The following is a 24,824-nucleotide window of genomic DNA, read 5'->3' as shown; positions in this document are numbered from 1 at the left end:
GTTGAGTATTTTCCAAGATGTTCTCATTAGGAAATCCCTTACCCTCAAAATATTGCACAATTGCATAGGTGCATTACAGAATGTATTCTCCCTCTCAGGCATCAGCGTGGGCCACTGCTGAAGGCAACCTACTTTGCTTGATGAGTAACGGTCTTATGTGGAATGGCAAATCCTAGGTTTGGTTCGTCAGCAACTTGGGTGTGTTAAATTATAGACCACCTAGGCAATTTTTTTCCTCCCTCTTTTCTCCTTTGCATGAAGTGTTAGCTTATAAAAAACAGTTCAAGGGAAGATATTGCAGGTGGTTGTCAGCAACAACATGATGGTGGCATAGAACTTGAATCAAAATTCTCCACAGGGTTTCCCACACTTGCGGAGACTAATCCGAATTCAAAAAGATATGGCGATCACATCTCTTAGATCAGTGTTTCTCAACCTGGGGGTTTAGAGGGGTCGCAAGTGCAGAGCTGGTATTGGGGGTGGCAAGAAAGGCAATTGCCTGGAGCCACAGGGGCGCCATGAAACTAAGTTACATACCTCAGCCCCGTGGGGGTGGGACTCAGGCTTCAGGGGTACAGTAGTTTGGAAAGGTTAAGAACCACTGTCTTAGATTCAAGGATTTTTAAGACCTTGAGAAATGTGGAGTCAGAAGACATGCCTTCCCCACGATCAGATATGGTATGGGGGCCACATTGATCATGTAATATGCACTTATTTAAATCAGAGTAAGACCTCTGACTTTAACACATTGGTGAGTGGGCCGTAATAAGTGATCTGCACCCTCCACTGTAGTACATCACTGGCTGTTCTGGTGGTGACAGACTAATATAATTCAACAATTAGGATACCCAGCATGAACAGAGAAATAGCAAGGCTCTTTAAAACATACATTAAGGAAATACTAAACAAACCGTATCTGCATTAAAATTAATTCCCCAAAAAGTCCCACAGAGGACTCGCATTCTCTTCTTTTCTCAGCCCTTTTGAATTACAGCAAGTGCTACAGAGGTGAGGAGACTTGTTTAAATCATGCTTCAACCACTATGATGCCCTGTAGCTGACCCCAGGGCATGATGCAAGTCGGGGGCCGGGGGGAGGGGGAAGGGGGAGGAAGAGAAAGATCTCAACCACCCCAAAACAGTATCACCCTCGACCTAACCAGATTTTAGATGAATAATGCAGAAGAAGTTACCAATGTAACAGCCTTCTGCACCAGGTCAAATCATCACAACTCCAAGAATAAAGAATTCAATTGAAAGCCCTAGATACGTTGGCAGGACATTTGATCCGAGCCATCTTGCACTTTCAATACACAAACACTGAATACAGAATTAAATACGACACAGTGCATTCAATATTTCCTTGGGCATAAGATGCAAATAAATACAACACAGAACAGATACACCATTGAGCCAACCTCCTCTTCTGCCTTCACACCATAACAATCTGTGTACAGTATACAGCAGGTGGCCAATTTGTTTTTATACCCTTGAAGCTCCAAGCACTGCTTAATATGGGCAGAGCCTTTGATAAAACAATAAAAGAGAGAGAGATAAGTTACTGTTGTACACAGGTCACTGTGCACTTACTAATTTATACTGCACCCTCCTTCCTCCCAGAAGTTACCATCTTTGAATGCAGAAAACTGGCAAGAATGACTTTACTAAACAAACTGAAATTAAAACATCCAGAATTTACAGAGAAGGAGCTCTGCTTGCCCCTCCCCTAAATAGAAACACAGTCTAGATAGATGTTTGGATCTGAAGGAAAAACTAGCTCCTCCTCTTCCCTTCTAAAGATGCAAGGCCAAATCTTCAGTGTGTCTTCAACAGAACTACACCAGATTACATCAGTTGAGGATCTGGTTGAGACTACAGGCCTTAACTCTTACACACACCGTAATCTCATTAGAAAGGCAGAGAGAAGATTCTTTGCACGAGGAGTCAGAAATTGCTCTATATGTTAAGTGCCAGTGCAAAAACGCATTAGCATTTAGCAGCAGGAGCTCTGGACCACTGGCGCCAAGGGAATAATAGCATGCATTGATGCTAAGTTTTTATTAGAACTTGTGTGCACTTATCTACACCACACCGCTTTCTAAGATCCTCATATCTGTGAATGCATAAAAGATGACATATTGTTTTCTTAAGAGGCATTGTTCCACACTTCTGCTGTGAAAGTATGAGAGGTTCGTCTGATGGACTACTCAAAAAGCTTCTGAGCTCAGGCAAACAAGTGTTTCAGTCTAAAACACGGAATGGAAATGTTGACAGCCAGCGTACTGAAGAGGGAACTTTATAGCTTGATAATTATATGTCACAATATAAAAAGGGTCCTTTTTTCGAGCAACTTCTATTTGCTTCAAAAACAGAAGGTTATTTTTAAAGAAGATAATAAAATTGACATAACAAAATGCTTTAAAAAACAACTTTGGTTTAATTTGTAACTCAAACATAGATTGGTAAAGGCAAAATAATTTAAATCATTTCCTTAGTAATACAAGTAATATTTAAATAGATTTAATAGTGCTGCTCCAAGCCAATGAATTATGAGTTTAAAACCTATTAAAATGTAATGTTTTTTTCCTGAGCTGAGGGGAGAGAGATTTAAATCCACTGAATTTTAATATTTCAGCTTGAGCTGCAGGAGGTAGAGAAAGTCCAAATGAACTATTCCATCAGCACCATTCAAGCATGAACATTTTAATCAGTTTTACTTCCTTGGAGTTCTCTAACACAGTTTACGCTGTCATTCTGAAAGCACTTAACACAGAGAGTGTGAAAAACCACCAAGGCTTGTTATTGCCTTCACAATTGATGGCAAATAATTTTGCAGACTTCCTATCATTAAAATGTCACAGCTAAAAATGGAGGTTCAGCATATCTTGTGCTAAACTGCTTTTTCTTTGAACACCATCACATACCTGTTCTTACGTTTTTGACATTTCTCTGTCTATGATAAACAGGCATAAGAACGGTAGCCTCCATTTCTGTCTTACTACCTAAGTGCAGTTGAACATATATACAATTTTAAATATGCATACTAAAGAAACCCAAACAGAAAAAAATGTAATTACTCTGAAAAAATTCTTGTAAAATTACACATTAGTCCCTCCTTTTCCCTTTTGTAAAACGTAACCACATTCACACAGCATGTTCTGATTATACAGAATCATGGATAACAAATATTTTAAGGAAGTTAGATGACTCTGTTTAATAATACAGGAAATGAAAACATGATTCCTAATTAGACCAAATGACTGATTTAAAACTTCAATGTGTGTTGCTCCAACAGTGTAATCTTGCCATTTCTAATTTAAAAACCACAGTGGCACATGAGGAGATCAACTGGATACATAACTTCATAACCTTCCTTATCCCAACAGCCTGAACATGGAACAGTTCAAATTGGTCAAGAGAACGGATTCAAAAGATCTCTAATCAACAATACAGACTCTTGCAAACATCAATTATAAAATCTGCATTCATTTGAGTTTAAAATACTTCTCTGGCATATTTAGGATATCAAGGCATTTTGTCCTCCCTCCACCCTTCACCATTTCTTTAAAAAAAAAATTTAACTTGTTTCAATCTGTCAACAGTTTTAAACTGAACATGACCTGTGGAAGAAGTCATTATAACTGTGTTTCATTCCATTAAACACAACTAGTTTATTGTCAAGAGAACAAGCAGTCTCTCCGGGTTCCAGGTTCACTTCAGTATTTTGCATTTAAACTGCACGGATCAGTGATTTGGTTCATTTACCAATGAAGATAGAATAATACTGCAAAGTTAAAAAGGTGATTCATCAGATTTCATTAAATGGAAGTACATTCATGTAAAAATTTATATATAAGGCTCAAAGAGAGAAACACAACATTTGAGCACATTCATTCATTCTTTTTTTTTTTTTTTTGGATGCCATCTTTAACTCTCATAGAGTCCTATTCTAAAATCCAAAGCCAGGGTCCACTATTCGAACCAAAAGAGGCTTTTGCCCTGGGCCCTTTGTATACAGTAAGCATTATACAGGGCCCTCAGTATAGAGAGACGTGTTAGAGTTTTTAAAATATAGTTGTGGCTAAATCCAGTACAACTCTTGTTTTTTCTGGCTCAGAATTAAAGGGTTATTAACAGATTATTTTTTAAAAATAATTGTCAACAGCAACTGAGCAGCGGATCCTTTTAAAAACACCACATTACGACAACAGGAACTCTGGCAGATATAATAAACTGCAAACTAATACAAGACAAAGAGCATATATTAGTTTTTTAGAAAGACCTAGTATGTTCTAATTATGTTCTTTGCTTTTTATTGGTACACATTTTAAGTGTGTCAGAGTTTTTCTAGTGCCACAGCTATAATTTTGCTTGTGTGTTCTGTGCAGATAGACACACATAGAATTATTCCTGAGTATCCATATAACTAAAACTTGCACTGTTCTTGCTATCCTATTCAATCAGTTTTCCTAATAAATCTCAAAGATTATATCAGATTACTCCTTTTACATAATAATTTAAACTACATAAACAAGAATTTTTTATTCAGTAATACTGCAGCTGTTGATCAAAAACTATGAGAAATCCATATAACATATCCCCCACCTTTCCAAATCAAGAGAGTGTATAAAAGAAATAAGATAAGCAAAAATTATTTTTTGAGAGGAAGGTAAAAGGGCAGTTATCTTCTTCAAGCCACAAATTACAGTCAGGGCCAGGTAGAATTTCAATCAGTCTGAAAATGTAGGATCAGACAGCCTTGAACAAAATAGGAAATTTAGTTCTGTTCTTTAGAAAAGAGGATCACCAAACTCCTGAATAAGCATCCAGTCAGCTTGTTTGTATTTATTCTGTGTATTTTAGTGGTTCATGGAAAGCAGGATAAACTTTAAATAACAAGCAAAATCTGCAACCTCTGTAATAATGCCACAAATTCTACATTAATAGATGATTATCTAGTAGAAAGCAAACATATTACAACAGACTCTGCAATAAATGTAATGTTGAGTCAGTCTCTCTCTCTCTCTCTCTCTATGTATATATATATATATATATATATATATATATATATACACACACACACACACACACACACACATTTATAAATAAAGTATGTGTATACATGCAGGCACGTGCACACACAAAATGCAGTGCATACAGACATGGAGCACATACACATATACCATTAAAAAAAAATCCAATCTTTGCAACTTACTTTATGCAAAGAATGTTAATAGAAGGCAGTATTTTGGTTAGGTAATGAAAACTAATTGGGAAATTATTCATCTCCCACTCTCCCCACTGGAGCGTAAAAGACATACAACAAATGTTATTCATGAATCTACACGACTCGCTCTGATTCATTCCCTTCTTTCCAAGGGGCACTTCAGAGGAAATAAAGGTTACTCTTTTCCATTTATATCTTCTAATTGACTACCAGTATTTTCTTGTGGTCAGAGGGATACAAAATAGAGTTAGAAACAGCCTATTAAAAACAAGCTACAATCAGACTATTGCTCTACACTACTGTCAGAAATGATCAGAGTCCCGATTTCCTTGTTAAAAGACAGAGGCATAATTGAAGCAATATCTTCACTTCAGATTGATTATTCTGCGACCCTTATCCACATCTTCACTCAGCAATTTGAATTTTAATGAAAGTAAATGGAATAATTAGCATTTCAAAGTGTGTTTGATACATTGAATAAAAAAAGGAAAAAGACATGTATAATCTATACACAAAAGAAAAGCATTTTGGAGGGGGTAGAATAAGGAAAGTACAGTTGTAGTGTCTTCATTAGAATAGTTTACACAACTGCTTGCACCAGTTGCATAATTATAGATGTGAATAATGTGCTGTTAAGCTTTGATTTCTCACCTTTATTTTATGTAGTGCGAACAGCCAGTATTTCATTGTTTTTTCTTTTCCTCTTGAATTATAAGATGTAAACATTATGGCTGCCCAAACCCATAAAATCATGCAGGACTTCTACACTACGCTAATACGGTTAGAAAAGTTTTCAGAAGAGAAACCTGTATTTTTCAGACAAATGGAAGCATGGCACCTATCACTTTCTTTGGTGGAGGGGGGAGATTTTAAAAAAGTGGATATTCTCTATTTTTGGTCATCATGCGCAAGGACAGGAGGGATAAACCCTCATTCAGTATCAGTGCAAATCAAATGCTACCTTATAGGTAGTTATAGAGGCAGACTGAACAGCACTAAGCAAATGTAAAAGTTTTACTTAAAAAAACCCATCAAGAAAAATTAAAACAAAAAGAAAAAAGGCTAGTCCCAGAGGAATGGATAAAACAGTTACCCTATTCACCTTATGGGCACAGTTCAATCAAAAGTTTTTATGTAGCAATCATCTTTTATGCAGATTAAGTCAGATTACTTAACTTCACTGCGGTCTACAACTTTTGCTCAATTGATGGAGCAAAAAAAAAAAAAAAAAAAATTTTTTTTTTCTAAATAAAGAAAAAAGCTAATTACAAACACTATTAGAGCTAAAATGGAAAGACCACATACCCCAATGATTGCGTTCAGTTCTGCCATGGTCACTTGCTTGGCACGTTCCACAGCCTGCACCACTTGTTGCTGGTGCTATAAATGAAGATCAGAAACAGAATAAAATTATTTGCTTTCTAGTCATTTAAGCACAGATTTCCCCCTCTTTTTTCCCCCCTTTCTTTCTTTCTTTCTTTTTTTTTTTTTAAACCCTTCAACCACATGCAGGGCTTGAAATAATGGTTCTCTGAGCAGACAGTAAAATGCTGTGTGTATGTGTGAAAGCAGGGAGAGGGGAGAATTTGATCCAAGTAATTACCTGCCTAGAAGTGTACCATAGACCCTCCTTCCCCAAAGTGAATTGCTCCAAGACCTGCCTTTGTTTTATTGATCAGGGCAGTGTGCTTCTGTTGCAAATATGCTCCATCCGAAAACCCAGGCCCGGTTCCTTACAATAGAATCTTGTTAAATAAAAGAGATGTACTGAAAAGGAAAGGAATGCATTTCAGCAGCCACCCTGCTCCCTCATCAGAGGAAATGCAGATTCCTCTCCATGGCATGTTTCCGAGCACTTCAACCATGGGAAGGAAATCTAAAATTCCATTCACACTTCATTAAAATGTGCAAGTTCATTATTTCAATCCCTAAAAATGTAAGTTTTAATCATTTAAACAGTTCCATCAAAAACATGGGCTAATTAACAACACAGTTTACAAGTTTCAGCAATTATATTATCTTGCTTTGAGTGATGCTGTACCTTCTTTTATCAGTTAGGACAGCTTCATCCTGAAAGTTTAAAAGGATATTTATTTGAAAACATTGACTTAAAACAGGATCAGGTCCCAATCCTGCAATCAGATCTATATTTGAGGATCTGAGCGTACCTGAAGCTCCAGAGAAATTAATCCATCTGTGCTGATGAGACTGCAGAAATGGGAAGTCAGTTTTATATAACGTTTTATGCATGCCATATTAGGGGAAAAAAGCATGCACACGCTTTGGAGATGATGGTTTTCACAATATAGGCTGTAACTGTTGAGAAGTCTCTGTGTTTGTGCAGAAGAGGGTTCTGCCAGATCTGAGGCCTGTATAGGGAGTGTATTGTTCTCTGATCTATAGCCAGAGGCTAAACTGAGTATAGTGTGAGGTCTTGACTATATCAGAAGGATGCACTACGTTTAATGGGCTGTATACAGTATAGTGGAACAGAAGTGGCTCAGAACTGTATTTCAGAATTAAAGCCCAGATTCATTGCTGTGCAGTTTGGCTCAGCACAGTGCATGAGGGGTGTCAGGATCCTGTCAGTGCCATGATTTTTAGGACCAATTAGCATATCATGAATATGCAGGCTGCAGATAGAGTGCAGCACACTTCAGCTATTCCTTCCCTCCTCCCCCATGTTCCTGTATTGGGCTGGGAGAAACAATTGGTTCAGGGGCCAAATATTCTGGTTCTAAACCGGCTAAGAGCACCTCATCACCAATAGCAATTCTCAGCTGGTCGGATCCAGATGTTTTCCTACCCCTTTGTGCCACCATAGCTGTGCACAAAGCCTGGAATACAAGAAAATCTAGCCCTAGGACTCTAGGCACAGCTGTTTGAAAATTTGAAAGAATTCAGTTAATTTTTTTAATTTATATGAATTTTTTTTTTTAAAAAAGGAAAATATTTCTGTTCTGGCTTATTTGGGGTTTTTGGTGTTTTTTGGGGGGTGGGTGGGAAGCGGGGGGCAAATTCATCTCCCTTCCCCCATCCCAACCAGCTCTCATCCAGATACAGTTTCTGGTAGAAAGTCATGTCAATCCCAAATGCAACTGTATTAAGAGTTTTGAAGGAAGGGAGAGAGTAAGTTTGATCTGTATTAAAAGCAAATACAGTGATAGAAAGGACCCTTATGTTACAGTAGAAGATGCAGTGTAGAATTCAGGTTCATGTAGGAATCTTGGGATAGATCCTGTGCAAGTCAGCTTTAAACTGCTTTGGTGACATAAAATGGACTTAAATGGGGCAGAAATACAGGCCCCCAGAGATCTCCCTCCACATAGGGGTAGCAAAAGAGCAGCATAAGCAACATTATATTACCCCCCATGTAGGGATGAGAAAGGTTTAAGGGGGAGCTCTGGTAATTGTGGCAAGACACTGTCAATTACAGCAGCCCTTAGTGGCCTTCCTACCTTGTGCTAGGGGCCATGTTGCCCTGCAGAGGAGCACAGAATTTGAAAAGCACAAAGGGGGCTTAATGCCATTTTGGATTTTCCTCCCCTAGGCTGTGCTTTCCACACTGAGGCAGAGAACAGACTCTGACCCTTGGATTTTGATTTTTTTTTTTTTTAAACTATTGAGCATTTTGTTTTTTAAAAGTATAATTCTGAGGTAGCAGTTATTTCTAGGGCTGTCAATTAATCATAGTTAATGCATGAGATAAACAAATTAACTAGATTTTAAAAAGACGCGATTAATCGCCGTTTTAAAGGCATTGTTAAAACAATAATAGAATACCAACTTAATACTCACCAGGACCAGATGGTATTCACTCAAGAGTTCTGAAGGAACTCAAATGTGAAATTGCAGAACTACTAACAGTGGTATGTAACTTATACCAGACGACTGGATAATAACTCATGTGACATTTTTTAAAAAAGGCTCCAGAGGTGATCCCGGTGATTCTAAGGCCGGTCAGCTTAACTTCAGTAACAGGCAAATTGATTGAAACTATAGTAAAAACCAGAATTATCAGAAATGTAGATGAACACTTTGTTGGGGAAGAGTCAACATGGTTATTGTAAAGGGAAATCATGCCTCATCAATGTACTAGAATTCTTTGAAGGGGTCAACAAGCATGTGGGCAAGGGTGATCCAGTTGTATACAATGTACTTCGATAGAAAGCCTTTGACAAGGTCCCTCATCAAAGGCTCTTAAGTAAAGCAAGCTGTCATGGGATAAGAAGGAAGGTCTGCTCATGGATCAGTAAGTAGTTAAAAATAGGAAATAAGGGGTAGGAATAAATGGTCAGTTTTCATAAGAGAGAAGTAAATAGTGGTGTCCCCCAGGGATCTGTACTGGGACCAGTACTGTTCAACATATTCATTCATGATCTGGAAAAAGGCATAAATAGTGAGGTGGCAAAATTTGCAGATGATACAAAACTACTCACAGTAGTTAAGACCAAAGCAGAATGCGAAGAGTTACGAAGGAATCTCACAAAACAGGGTGACTGGGCAACAAAATGGCAGATGAAATTCAATGTTGATAAATGCTAAGTAATGCACGTTGGAAAACACAATCCCAACGACAGATAAAATGATGGACGCTAAATTAGCTATTACCGCTCAAGAAAGAGATCTTGGAGTCATTGTGCATAGTTCTCTGAAAACGTCCACTCAATGTGCAGCGGCAGTTAAAAAAGCTAACAATGTTGAGAATCATTAGAAAAGGGATAGATAATAAAGACAGATAATATCATATTGCCTCTATATAAATGGTACGCCCACATCTTGAATGCTGTGTGAAGATCTGGTTGCCACATCTTAAAAGAAGATATATTGGAACTGGAAAAGGTACAGAGAAGGGCAACAAAAAATGATTAAGAGTATGGAACAGCTTGCATGTGAGGAGAGATTAATAAGACTGGGACTTCTCAGCTAGGAAGAGAGATGACTCGGGGGGGATATTATAGAGGTTTATAAAATCCTGACCAGTGTGGAGAAAGTAAATAAGGAAGTGTTATTTACTCCTTCTCATAACACAAGAACTAGGGGTCACCAAACGAAATTAATAGGCAGCAGGTTTAAAACAAACAAAAGGAGTATTTCTTCATACAACGCATAGTCAACTTATGGAACTCCTTTCCAGATGATGTTGTGAAGGCCAAGACTATAACAAAGTTCCAAAAAAAGAACTAGATAAGTTCATGGAGGATAGGTCCATCAATGGCTATTAGCTTGAATGGGCAGGGATGCAAAACCATGCTCTGAAGTGTCCCTAACCTCTTCCAGAAGCTGGGAATGGGCGACAGAGGATGGATTACTGGATGATTACCTGTGCTGGTCATTCCCTCTGAAGCACTTGGCATTGGCCACTGCTGGAAGAGAGGATACTGGGCTAGATGGACCAGTATGGCTGTTCTTATGTTCTTAAACTTACTATAAGTATTTTGGATGTTTTTCTACATTTTCAGATATATTGATTTCAATTACAACAAAATAAAGTGTACAGTGCTTATTTTATATTTTTTTATTACAAATATTTGCACTGTAAAAAGATAAACAAAAGAAATAGTATTTTTCAATTCACCTCATACAAGTCCACCCAGTCCTACTTCTTGTTCAGCCAATCGGTAAGACAAACAAGTTTGTTTATATTTACTGGAGATAATCCTGCCCATTTCTTATTTACAATGTCACCTGAAAGCGAGGACAGATGTTCGCATGGCATTGTTGTAGCCGAAGCTGCAAGGTCTTTCACTTGTCAGATATGCTAAACATTCGTATGCCCCTTCATGCTTCGACTCATAAGCTCAGAGATTTACACTGTTTTGTTTTGCATGCAGTTATGTTAAAAGATAATTCTACATTTGTAAGTTGTGCTTTAACAATAAGGAGACTGCACTACAATGCTTGTATGAGGTGAACTTAATATATTACAGTAGACACTCATTAGTAGCAACACATTGATGCCCTTTTGCCACATTGCTCCCGTTATGGGGAGTGTCAACAATTCACAGTAGGGAAAGTGTTCCCAGGGAAATGTGGCTCATATGCAGTGGCTGCTCTTAAAAGGTGTTGCTGAAAACAAGCCTCTATTGTATTTTTTATCTTTTTTACAATGCAAATATTTGTAATAAAAAATAATAAAGTGAGTGCTGTATACTTCGTATTCTATGTTGTAATTGAAATCAATATATTTGAAAAATGTAGAAAATAAATTTAAGTTGGTGTTCTATTATTGTTTAACAGTGCGATTAATCGTGACTTTTTTTTAAAATCTCGCAATTAATAGTGATTAATTTTTGTAATCATTTGACAGCCCTAGTTTTTTCTAAATCATTGAAAAAACATATTTAAAAGAATTCCAATACAACCCTGGCAAGAGATAGCACAGCAAATTCACCAATTCACCAAAGGATATTTAAGTTAGGGTGGAGAGTTGGGGGGGTAGGAGAAACTTAGCATTTAAAAAGGGGCTTTTTAAATACCTATCAAGAGTTGGCATTGAAGTTGCTATAATAAGAGCTCCAGTTTTCAGCTAAATTTTACAAAAACAAGCCATTTTTACAACTTATGGTACAAATGATCTCCCTCACCATGCATAAGCACTATGACACTACAGAGGACTTGTGACAAATACTGCTCTGTTCACTGGGAAAAATCTCAAATATCAAGAATGCAGAGAACAAAAATCTCTTTTGTACACTCCCCAAAATCTCACTTTAAAATTTTCTTTAGTTATTAACTACATGGAATTAACGAAGAAGTCAATTCCCAGAACACCTAAATGACAATCTTACTGTATTAAGACCTGACCCAAACCCCATTTAAGTCCAAGGGAATCTTTCCATTGACTTTAGTGGGTTTGGATCAGGCCCATAGCGAGGAGAGAAGGTGTGAGCATCACAGTCTATTCTAGTCAATTTCACAGCAATAGGATCTGAAAATCAGTCAATTTCACAATTTCAGATGTTTCCATCTGAAATTTCATGGTGTTGCAACCATGGAGGTCCCAACCCAAAATCACAGGGGGCGGGAGGTGTCACAAACCTGTTGTAGGGGGTTGGCAGGATTTCTATCCTCACTTCTGTGTTGCCTTTAGAGCTGGGCTCTGAAGGAAAGAGAGGTGAGTCTGATCTCTCCCCTGTGTTGCTGGGAGTGCCCCAGCCAGACAGGAACTAGCAGCTAGAGGTTCCTGGCTGGGGCACTCTAACAGCACAGGGGAGATTAGATTTCACGGACAAGGGCCAATTTCACAGTCCACATCTCAGGATTGTGAAATTGGTAGGGCCCTAGATATAGGAAGGATGATCACAATTATCCTATTGCTAGCTTCTTAGACATTTATTAAAATTTCAGTGACATACCATGCAAACAAACCAAAATGCACAATGGATTCAGTCACTAAAGCCACAATTCTACAACTGGAGCTGGACAGGTAGACTCCTGCACTGACACTTCTTGCAGGATTCAGACCCAAGAGCCACTTTTCCAATAAGAGGCGCGCGCGCACACACGCACACGCACTCTCTCTCTCTCTCTCTCTCTCTCTCTCTCTCTAAATGAAAGCACGCAGGATTTGGAGAAAGAAAAAAAAAAGATCTCCAAGTGGATTCAGTTTACACATCCACTTTTTGCCTTGAGAGGAGCAGCTTGCTTGTTTAATTCTATTTTAAACATTATACCTGTTTATAGAAGCTCTGTTTTTATTGGTCACTATGCATGGATGCCATCCATAGCAGGGAAAAAAGGAACAGGACTGAACCCCAAACACAGTGCAATCTGAGGATATCACTAATGCAAGGAAAGCCACACACGGAATAAGGATGGCAGCTGGCTAACCCTAACTTCATATGTATTTCGAGATTGATTTATTCCATTTCCCATTGTTTGGTAGTTGTGTTTAAATGAGTTTTCCTACATACGCTGTAATAGCAAACAGCATGATGCCAAAACCAAACCACATACAATATCCCGCCCACCAACTGATGAGTTCAGGGCTTATATCTAACAGAAGGGTAAGCGAGAACAAGCAAGAAAGAGTGCACAGACTGGGGATATGTAACTCTCAATACACTCGTATAAGCAAACAGTCCTTCTTGTACACATGCAAATAAAACACCAATTTTCTTCCAATTATAATAATCAGTTTTTTTTTTTGTTTTTTTTGTTTTTAAGAAAAGAGTTCTCTCTACCCTACCCTACATGTTTCATATTGGATTAACAGGCTAGGGCAATGAACCCATTCCTCTACCAAGACCTCTAACTCTGAGTAGTATCATTTTTCCTTTTATCACTGTGTCTTCTCATCACCCTCTTTTGAGCTATGTCTGCACTATCCTTTTATTGGGAAATCTCCCACCATTACACCACCACCCTGGTAGTAACAACAGAGACTATACCATAAAAAGGGCACACGCGTTTCTACCACCATGTTGTCTAACCCTGAACAGAGCAAGTCCAACATGGTATAGCGGTAAAAATGCCTGTGCCCTATATATGTCTCGCTCCCACCACCAGTGGAGCTATACTAGTGGTGATGAAACAGGGGGAAATCAACCCACTACTTGATAAGGAAAAGCTAAATGGTGTGTTAATGTATGCAGCATTTCCATTTTTTGCAATTTAACCGTCTTACTTCTCAATATTTTGGACTGTCTTATTTTGCACGTGTAGCTGATATTCCTATTAAAAAACAAAAAAGCAAAAACAAAAAAAACCACACGACAACCTAAGGACCAGATGACCTGGCTTATTTTTAACCACTTCACTGACAGCTGATAGGAGTATATTAATTTGAAGAAGAAGTTTTCTACAGACAATCACTCAAAAGAAGGCCATTGTAATGTATTAGCATTTCAAGTCACAATTAACAAATATAATAGTCAAGTGTACTGAGTAACATAAGTCTGTTAGCATCAGCACATCAAATTAACTGATCATGGGCTGACAACCTCTCTGTATTTATCTGGACAGTTATCTGGGACACTCTTCTCCCTCTCCCCTCCTCCCACCAATCACTGCAAAACACAAGAATTTTATCTTCACATCATCCTGGTGATATAGGGAAACATTATTATCCCCATTGTACAGATGACGACTTAAGGCACAGAGATTATATAACTTGACAGGGTCATACAGAAAGTCTGTGGCAGAGCTAGGAATTGAACACAGATCTTTTGAAACCCATGCCTTGACCACAAGGCCATCCTTCCTTACCAAGATGAAAAGGCAAAGCTGACACTTCAGTGCTTGATTCTGTCTAAAAGAGGCCACAAGATAGAGTACTCATTTACTAACTGATGGTTATCTGCATATTCAGAAGGGCTAAATTATTATTTTTCTTCAATCTGATACTGGAGAATACAGCAAAAATTGACTGAAGCCCCAAACCCACAGATTTTTCTGCAATCCTTATTACATATTTTATTACCAGGGCAACCAAAATACTCTACAGGACACTGACTAAAACTGTAATAAATACAGTAGCAACATACCATAAGAGCTGGCTACACTTAAAACTCGGCAGCGGAGCAGGACCACTGTCACACCTCCGTGTATGCCACCGTACGCCAACAGGAGAGGTATCCCCATCCCTGTAGTTAATCCATCTCCGAGAGAGGTGGTAGCCAGGTCAACAGGAGAATTCTCCCATCCGCCTTGCAATGTCTGCATCAGAGGTTAGGTTGGTTTAACTGCATCACTGAGGGGTGTGGATTTTTCACACCCCTGACCAATGTAGTTATACTGACCTAATTTCCCAGTGCAGATAAGACCTAACACAGGGTGGGACAAAAATACATGATTTTTTTAAACAAAGGAAACATAGGATTTTGTATTTAAATCAGATTATTTAAATTAAATAGTATTTTTAAATAAACCTATTGAAAATTAAATTGACAATTGACAACCTATGTAAAGTCCCAAAATTATAAGCTATTAAATTCACATAAAATATCAAGTAAAAAAAATATTAAGCAACACATGTTTGTTGCCAAGTTTTAAAGAAAGTCAGACCACTGAACTGAAGTCATTGACTAAGCACCTCAAATCAGAATTTGAGGACTTGCTAAACCAGCTTTTGACAGACACAGCCTCTTTTGCAAGTAGAGAGAGAATATTTTCTCCTTTCAGTTCATTCAATTGTTCAGTTCAATGACCATCTCAGTGGTTCACAACAAGGGGAACGCGTACCCCTGGGGGTTCGCAGCGCTCTTCCAGGGGGTACATCATCTCATCTAGATATTTGCCTAGTTTTACAACAGGCTACATAAAAAGCACCAGCAAAGTCAGTACAAACTAAAATTTCATACAGTGACTTGTTTATATAGCTCTATATACTATACACTGGAAATGTAAGTAAATATTTATATTCCAGTTGATTTATTCTATAATTATATGGTGAAAATGAGACAGTAAGCAATTTTTCAGTAATAGAACGCTGTGACAGCTTTGTATTTTTAGGTCTGATTTTGTAAGCAAGTAGATTTTAAATGAGATGTAACTTGGGGGTACGCAAGACAAGTCAGACTCCTAAAAGAGGCACGATTAGTCTGGAAAGGTTGAGAGCCACTGGATTAGTTCATTCAAAGTTAAGAAACCAATTGGGAGCTGAAAAAGCAGGAAAACTTGTTTTCCTTTTTCAATCTATGAATAAAAACTTGGTATGAGAAGATGAGATCTACTAGTTCTAAAATATTATAGGACATGGTGACTGGAAACAATCTGTTCAATTCACTAGCTATAGATAATACATTCTTTGTTTATAAGTTTGTTTTAAATGCAAAAAACAAGTTGATAAACTTTTCCTTATGCATCCAGTAGTTTGAAGGTAGTTTTATTTAATAAAAATAATTTAAAATATTGTTGTTGTACATTTTTTATTAAATTTGAATTTCCATCCGAATAGAGCTTGACAAAAAAAAAAAAAAAGCACAAGTAAAAAATTAATCTAGTAAAGAAGAAATGCATCATTCACCATTATCTCACACAGATAAAGGAAAAATTAAGAATCTGAAGAAATATAAAGTAAGCTATATAATTGCGTAAATAAATGTGTACAGAGCCAGCATAGCCTTTTGGTTAGCAAAAACATATCAAATTTAGTGTAAAGGCAATATTTAGTTTCAAATCAACATGTTTTAACAACAGCCAACCAATAACTAACAATAATTAAATTAACCATTTAACAACACTAACTGACAAAAATCAACCTCTTTTTAGGGGGAAAAAAAATCACTACAAAGTACAAATGCAAAACAATTAAAATAGATGCTTTAAATCAAGGTGTCCTGCTTGTTGCTTTAAATTATGATTAAAATCAGTGATTTAAGTCGCTTTGATTTAACTCAAACCACCTTGCTACAATGTATCCTTATGAAGAGACCCAGTGATTTTGGACAGCATCTCTTGCATCAAACTGAGTTACCACAAGGCATTGATTCCTTACAAAGCTAACAAGCAATAAAACAAGTTAACCTGGAGCTATTATGAGGCAATAATGTTGCCATCAGTGCATGTAGCCACTGTATTTTGTTCATTTTCCCCCCAGGCACAATACTAAAGTGGCTGGTCACATTTTTTAAACTACTATTCCACAATTATACTTTAAGCAAAATGTATAAACAGCATCAGCACAATGTAATTCAATTCCATATTAATCTAGATTATGAAAAACAGGATTTCATTAAAATACTTTTTTTTTTAAAGCTACAAATGAGATTACAAACCAAATTAGTAAAACACTCAAAAAAATCACTCCATCTATGCATGCTAATATAGCATGATCTCAGCAGATATTAGTATTACGTAGAGGCAATGCAGTTACTAGAATTTCACCATTACAACATAAAAACCTTCTTGAGATCAATCGGTGGCACTTTTAAAACAGATTTTATTTTACCCCTATTAAAGGCATTAAAACTACATATGCTTACACTTCCCCTCAAGAAAGGCAAATTGGCACAGTAACTTTTGGAAACATTCTCTTTTCTCTTTGTAAATGCATGCAAGAAAGGTGAAGTTTTGAACTTTTTTTTGAACCTCTTCATTTCCTTTTTAGCCTGCAGAGCTTTAACACTATGGAACACGCACACATAAGGTATAATGCTTGATAAATGTGAAAGAATGAGAATTGAGCAGGTGAAGAAATCATTATGGGCCAAGATTTTATGAAGGAACTGGCACAAACAAATATAGAAACCATACAAGGTTCTATTTGCAGACCTGAAAATGCTTAACTTTAGGGCCCGATCCAAAGCCCAACTAAGTTTTTCCATTGACTTCAACGGACTTAGGAACTTAGTGGGTAGTCTTGTATCCATAATAGGAATGGGGCAATATTTGTAACTTTGGATCAATTAAGTGGCTTATCATCTAAATTCCTTGTAGTGAGCATGATTGTGGGAATGGGTTGTGAAGTTAAAATGTGCGTACTTCTCTTAAGGCTTGTCTACACTTAGAAGCAGATGTGCCACTGTATGTTTCACTGAAGACATTTCGATCTTCCACGAAGCTTATGGGCAACCATAAACTGCATCCATGCATATCCTGGCAGATGCAGATACACAAATGGAAAATTTAAAACTGTCCAGTGTGAAATGTGGCCCCCTAGAACATACAATGTGGAACATACAATGACTCAATGCCCAATTCACAAATACAAAGGAGGCATCACAGACATGCACTCCACTACTTCGCTTAATCATCAAAAGATAAAAGAACAGTTGTTGCTCTACACCTACGTCAACCATATGAAGTAGTAGTAGTAGTAGTAAAGGCTTCTCCCATCAATGTAGGTAATCTATCTCCCTAAGAGGTGATAGCAATGTCAACAGGAGAATCCTGTCACCGGGAAGGATTCTCCTATTGACACAGCACTGTCTACACCAGGAGTTAGATCAGTATAACTGTATCATTCAGAGGTGTGAATTTTCCACACCCCTGAGCGACGCAGTTATACCGACATAAATTGCTAATGAAGGCAGCCTCGATTGTGCATTTAAAAATTGCTCCCCACATCCAGGGCCTGGCCTACATTAAAAAATTAGGTCAACATAAGCCACCTTGCATAGACCTAGTTGTAATGTGACTACACTTAAATGTATCTCCCACCAATATAAGCACCCTGTTACAGCAATGCAGTAACACCTCCTCCTTATGCAGCACTGAACTATGGTTGATGTACTGAGGTCAGTGCAGCGCAAGTGTAGACACTGTGTTACTTACATGGACCCTAACAGTCCTCCAGCAGCTGTTCACAATGCCCTGCTCTGGTCACAACTGTGAACTCCACGACCCAGGAGTCAGAGAGACTAGAAAGCCTCCCTGCCCTTCAAAGCCCCCTGAATTTTTGAAATGCCTCTTCCTGATTGTCAAACTTGACAAGTAAACCTAGCAACTCTCCACTGTTGTGTGCAACGGCACAGCTGACCAAGCAGGCTACATACTCAAAAGGCATTCTGGATTGGAGTAAACCAAAGAAATGGGAAGATCTGGGCCTGACGGGAGAAGAGCCTGTGCAAGCATAACTATGTACCAGCCATAGAAAAGTGGACATCTATGAGAAGATTGCAAAGGGTAAGCAGGAGAAGGAGTATTACAAGGACCACCAGCAGTGCCGCACGAAGGCAAAGGAAGTGCATCAGGCATATCAGCAGTCCAGGGTGGCCAACAGTCGATTGGATGCCGATGTGCAGACTTGCCACTTTTACAAACAGCTGCATGCCTTATTTGGCAGAGAGGCCCTCACCACCCCCAGATCACCACAAGTTCCTCAGAGGAGCCTAAGCTACAGGCTCCTGACATGAACAGAGAGGAAGAGGAGGAGGAGGAAGATGGTAGACTTGCAACCAGATGGTCCAATTATGTTGCAGGCCAGGACCTGTTTGAGACTCCATCACACTCCTGGCAGTTGAGCCTGATACAAGGAAGGAACCTCGGGTAAGCGCATAATTATATTTCCCATTACAACAATGTACTGATGGCGTCCCCAATTTAACAGGATACAGTGACGACTTTTCATTCATTTAACTGTACTACTAGAGGCAGCGATACAAAAATAAAATAAAATGAGGTCGTTTTCTTATTATTACCCTGTGCAAAGGGGGGCCACGAGGAGCAGTTTATGTGCACAGTGATGTCCTTTGACTTCTCCTGAGAGATCTCCATGGTACCTCTGTGTATTTTAGCTGCAGCTGCTACTGTTGCTGTCTTGAGGGTTCTCTCCCTCCCCCCCTTCACTCTTCAAATGCCTGAGGCAGATAAGGAAGAAGAAGAGGTGGACTCGGGATGACATGTTCAATGAAGCAGCACTGGCTTACAGGTTATCAGACAATGAGCAAACGGCCTGGAGGGTAACAGGCAGACAACCTGGTAAAGGAAAGAGTGGACAGGAGGCAGGCCCAGGAATCCCAGCAAGAAGAGGAGAGGGAGATGCACCAGGACATAATGGGGCTTCTCTGGCAGCAAACACAGATACTGCAGATGCTTATGAACCTACAGGTTCAACAATCATGGGCTCACCTCTCTTTGCAGTCCATGGAGGCCTTCATTATAGCACCTCCCTACACTCCCTCAAACATTCCATGTGGCATCAGAGGCCACATCCCCTATCCCTGCCATTCTAACCAGGGGACATTAAGAACATTAAGAAGAACCAGGGGATGTTAAGAACAACCACAGCTTCACACAGAGCTGCCATGGCTTTCACAGGTCAGTGTCTGTGTAGGTAAAAAGGACATGAATGTCCTTTCCCTTTGGTAAGTTCTGTTCCATTCGTTTATTACATTTTTAATGTATTTGCTTTTAAATTGCACAGATTTTTCTTCACACTGATTGTTACTGAATAAAATTCTATTTGAAAAATAATTCATCTTTATTAGTTCACAACATTAGCTGCAGAGTGCTTAGCAGTTTTGAAATCACCCACTTTGTTACTGTACAGGGTGACAACTCATAGGATCAGTGACAGCGTAACAATCAAAGGTACAGCGAGTTCTGCAAAATTATGAAGTGAACTGACAGTGTTACATTCACAGATATATACCAAGCACCACAGAGTTCCTAAAAGGCCCCAAAATAGCAAGGCCAAGTAGAGCTCTGTACTCCATAATGCATTGCTGTGGGTCACTGTTAAAGTGCTCTTTCAAAGCCTCCCTGAGCCATACAGCTCCACATTGAGCACTTCTAATACACCTTGCGGCTGGTTGTTCAAACTTAGCAGACAGTCACTCCACATCTGCCTTCCACCGAATGGTAACTTCCCCCCCTTTGCTTCACAAATATTACGCAGAATGCAGCAGGTAGCTATAACCATTAGGATGTTTTTTTCACTGAGATTTAATCTGGCTATCAAACAGCACCAGCACCCTTTTAATCTACAAAAAGCACATTTAATTGTCATTCTGTACCCACTGAGCCAGTAGTTGAATCTTTCCTTGGTGCTGTCAAGGTGGCCAGTATACAGCTTCATGAGCCAGGGGAGCAAGGTCCCTGTAATGGGGTGTATGAACCCAACACTGAGGAAGTAAGGGTTAAGGAACAGCTCTGGGCCCAGAAAACCTCGTCCAGCCAACCCCTGCTGGGCATGCTCCCGGTGGAGGCTGAGCTCAAAAGGGTGCAATATAGCTCAGTCTACGTGAATGGAGCACGAGGGCAGTTATGTGTTGCAGGATCCTGTCAAGAAGCCACCGAGGCCCCCATAGCTGGGCCCAGACCTCAACAAAAAGCTGCCATAGGCTTTTCAATCAGGGAGATGGGCAACAACAAGCCACGACTGTGAGAGGAAGACCCTTTGGAGCACGGACAGAGAGAACTCCAGAAGGGACCCAGAGGTGAACCAGTGACACCAACAGAGAAACAGCAGCTGGAGTAGAAAGCAGCCCAGGGAACAGCCACCCTGCCCTTAGGCCGCACATCTTTGAATAACTGCCTCACTGGGACCCGAGTTGGAACCTAGTGGAGCCAGGAGTGCCCAGGTCTTCCTATCCCTGGCCGCTTGATGCTCACCGCCGGGCAAAGCAGGCGCTTGACGCTCACCCCTGGGCAGTGCAGCCAGGACTGGCCCAGAACCCCACCCCCTGGCAATCCCCCAGAACCACTATCGCAATGTCAATATCACCAATGGTAATCCGCCAGTTGGGAATGAAAGTCTCTCTTCTCAACAGTCCTATGTTCTTAAAGATGCAAGTGTCATGCATCTTCCTAACAAGCCAACACCAATGTTGGTGAAGTGTCCCCTATGATCTGCCAATGCTTTCATAACCATAAAAAAAAAAATAGCCCTTTCTGTTGATGTACTCTGTGGCAAAGTTCTCTGGTGCCAAAATAGGGATGCCTGAGCAGCCTATTACTCCACCACAGTTTGGAAACCCCACTGCTGCAAATCAATCCACTATGTCCTGCACATTGCCAAGTCACATTCCTACTTAACAGGAGATAATTAATGCTCTGCACACTTCTATGACAATGGCCCCCCACAGTAGATTTTCCAACTCTAAAATTATTACCCAGCGACTGGTAGCATTCCAGCATTGCAAGTTTCCACAGCTCAATCACCATCTGCTTCTCCACCACCAGTACAGCTGTCATTCTGGGTTCCTGCACTGGAGGGATGTGGTGAGCTCAGCCTACAGATCTAAGAATGTAGTCTTGTGCATCTGAAAGTTTTGCGGCCATGATTCATCATCTCAAGCCTGCATTATGATGTGATCCCTCCAGTCATTGCTCATTTCTCAGTGCCCAAAGCAGCACTATGCCACCTGTAGCTGCTCGGTGAATACCAACAACCCTGAATTGGTTCTGTATGTTCCACAGCAACATATCCTCCAAGAAATCATCATGTTCCCTGCTGATTTGGTTCCTCTTATGGCTTTACAAATACTGGAGTATCGTGTGTCCTGTGCTTGCAACATTTATGATATTAGTGCAGACTTATGCATGCTCCATGCTTCTGTCAGAGATAGTGGACAGCAAGGAGAGCCATGTGGGTTTGTGGGATTTTTTAAGAAGGCGCAAAAGACAATATTATGGGATAGAGACAGTTGCGGGTTGGGAAGTTGACCCCTTACTCTCAGTCACCCAAGCACAACTCTTTTCTGCCACACCAAATATTGCCAAAATTTCCCAAAAGACAATGCACTGGAGGGTGGTGGGTTGCTCACAGTAGGATACCTACCCATGGTGCCGTACACTATGCACTCTGGATAAGTAAGCGCTGCAACAGAAGGAGCCAGGCATGCATGTGTACAAACAATATACTAACTGTGGCAGCTTTGTTCTGATGTAATTTGCATCGGCCAAAGTTTGTGGTGAAGACATGGACTAGAAGGTTGGTAGACAGTGCAGAGGACTAGGGTTAAAGATAAGAATCCTAGCACAGCTCCCCAATTTCTGCTTATGTGTCCCACACAGATGATTCTCCCTGCCTGCAGAAAGATAAGAAATGATGCATCCTTCATGATTCCTCCTCCCTCCAGTGCATCACTTAGAATGCATCAGTGCCACTTTCAGCAGATTAACAGTGGAGTCAGGTGAGCATGATGAATGAGGAGCGGGGAGAGAAAAAGAGATTTGTGCTTATCTGACTGGAGCTCCACCACTTAAACACAAACCCCCAAACCTTACCCCTTTTTTTCACATGAGCACATAGAAAGGGTCACGCCTAAGGTTATCAACAAGAATAGCAAAAACTCATCAGGTTTCCCCAACAAATCATACATATTTTTTCTAATTAGTAAGTCCATTGTCCAAGTTTTCATATTGTGTGCGTGAAAAGGGAGAACGGAGAAAGATTCAGCTGAATAATGTGGCTAATTTAGGTATTTAAACAAGGATTTCTTTAGGACTTCAATGGAAAGTACAGAATATAAATAAATAAATAATAATAATAAGAGCAGGATCACACTATTTCTACCTACAACGAAAATGCCACTTCATACTGCAACCACAGCTTTGCTTGCCAAAAAACTCTCCCCCACCTGTCTTTTAAACTTGTGTCAGTTGAATACTCATTGAGCTAAGGGACCAATTGAATCAGAAATTGGCACTGTGAAAGCTTTCCAAAATAAAAACCAATACACCTCAATCCTATCACATTGCTCCAATCCTGGGTAACTCCTATACAGAGCAATTTCCAAATGTGCAGTGTTTCTGTAGCATTAACAAATGAGTACAAGGATTAAACTAATTTTCATTTGTGACTCAAGGCAGGACTTGAATTCAGACCTCCTGTGCCAGTAGAGAGGGGTTTGTGCACTAACTCACTACACCACTTAGTCCTCAAACACAGCTTTATAGGCCCAAGAGGACAGTGGCAGCTTTTTGGATCTAGTCTTGTCAACATATTTACACACACACACACACACACACACACACACACACACACACACACACACACACACACACACACCCCCCCCCCCCCGAATGCTAACATTAAACACATGATCTCCAGAAAGGAGAAGGATGAACAGCTCCCTTGAAAAGCAATGACACTTTGTGGGACAATCAAAAAGGATGGGAGAAAGCATCATAGCACATTCTCAGACTGCAATACAATGCTTTGTAGCTGCACTATAAAGAAACACTGCTGTAAGCTTTGACTTCCCATCAATGATTTTACTGAAATGAAGCCCTAAATTATTATAGCATGAAGCCAGCCTATTTTTAACAGTCCCCCATGTCCAAACCCAGCCCCTGCATACACACACAAAAAGGGGGGGTTAAAAAGCCACTATACACCTTAAGTTTCCTTTATGAGCCACACTCATTTTATTCCACACAAGCCAACGGTCACAAGGTTCCCCAGCCAGCACCACACCCTTCCCTCAAGTTCTGCGTCCCTCAGAAGGCATCTACAATGCACTCTAGCTCATAATAGTGAATCATAATTTTGAGAAGATCGGGGTTTACAGAAATTTGCTCACAGTGAGTTAATCTCCTGTGTATTTTCCCCAAACACACAGAAGCCATAAAAGATCTTAAGGTAATAAGTAATCTGGATAGCAAAAGGAAGAAGTCAGACAAAAGCTTCATTAGTATGTTTACTATCTGGGCCATCACCATTTGATATACATTTCTGCCTATTTTTAATGCCCATTGTCATGAATGTAGCACACATCATGTATTTCTAGCAATTTTTCAATCTATCCTATTAGATGCCAGTTTGACACAGTCATTATTCTGAGCAACACTGCATTGTACATGACAGCAAAATATTTTCAACTACACTGTGCTTAGCACATTAGAACGTGTTCTATTATATAAATGCATTTAAATTATATCCTACTGATTTTTTAATAAGACATTAAAGTTGAAACAGCACCTTGGAAAATGATATATAGGCACCATGAGTTTCACAAGGCCAGAGAGGGCATCATGAAGCCCCACTTTTGTAACAACAACTGTAGGGCAACTTTTACGGGCAGTACCTGCAAACAACTACCTTACCTCTTGGGATAAGAAGGGTATGACTTGTGCACATATAGCATTCAGCCTCTTGACAATTTCTGCCTGCACATAAGAAGAAGAAAGTTAGTATATTCTATATTTCTCAAATGTTAAACATTATCACATGAACAGCTAACATATCAAATTACATCTATCAATGG

The 24,824-nt window shown here is 39.4% G+C and overlaps 1 protein-coding gene across 6 annotated transcripts in view; it reads right to left on the bottom strand.

The window, feature by feature from the left end:
- LOC137167056 (transducin-like enhancer protein 4) overlaps positions 1 to 24,824 on the bottom strand; it is a 117,964-nt gene that overhangs the window by 60,448 nt on the left and 32,692 nt on the right. For 3 of the 6 annotated variants that reach the window (XM_067569015.1, XM_067569016.1, XM_067569021.1), the window contains exons 5-6: positions 24,664 to 24,726; positions 6,532 to 6,606 (exon numbers count right to left, since the gene is read on the bottom strand). The exons of 1 other annotated variant lie outside the window; for it this stretch is intronic. In XM_067569015.1, the coding sequence (XP_067425116.1) occupies positions 6,532 to 6,606; positions 24,664 to 24,726 (138 nt within the window). The remainder of the gene's footprint in view (positions 1 to 6,531; positions 6,607 to 24,663; positions 24,727 to 24,824) is intronic. 2 more of the 6 variants (XM_067569017.1, XM_067569018.1) reach the window with 1 other exon arrangement.

The sequence above is a fragment of the Emydura macquarii genome, unplaced genomic scaffold (assembly GCF_026122565.2).
Source record: "Emydura macquarii macquarii isolate MOO-44397 ecotype Brisbane River unplaced genomic scaffold, CSIRO-AGI_Emac_v2 contig_2897, whole genome shotgun sequence".
Taxonomy (NCBI): domain Eukaryota; kingdom Metazoa; phylum Chordata; order Testudines; family Chelidae; genus Emydura; species Emydura macquarii.
This window is presented reverse-complemented; position numbering and strand designations above follow the sequence as displayed.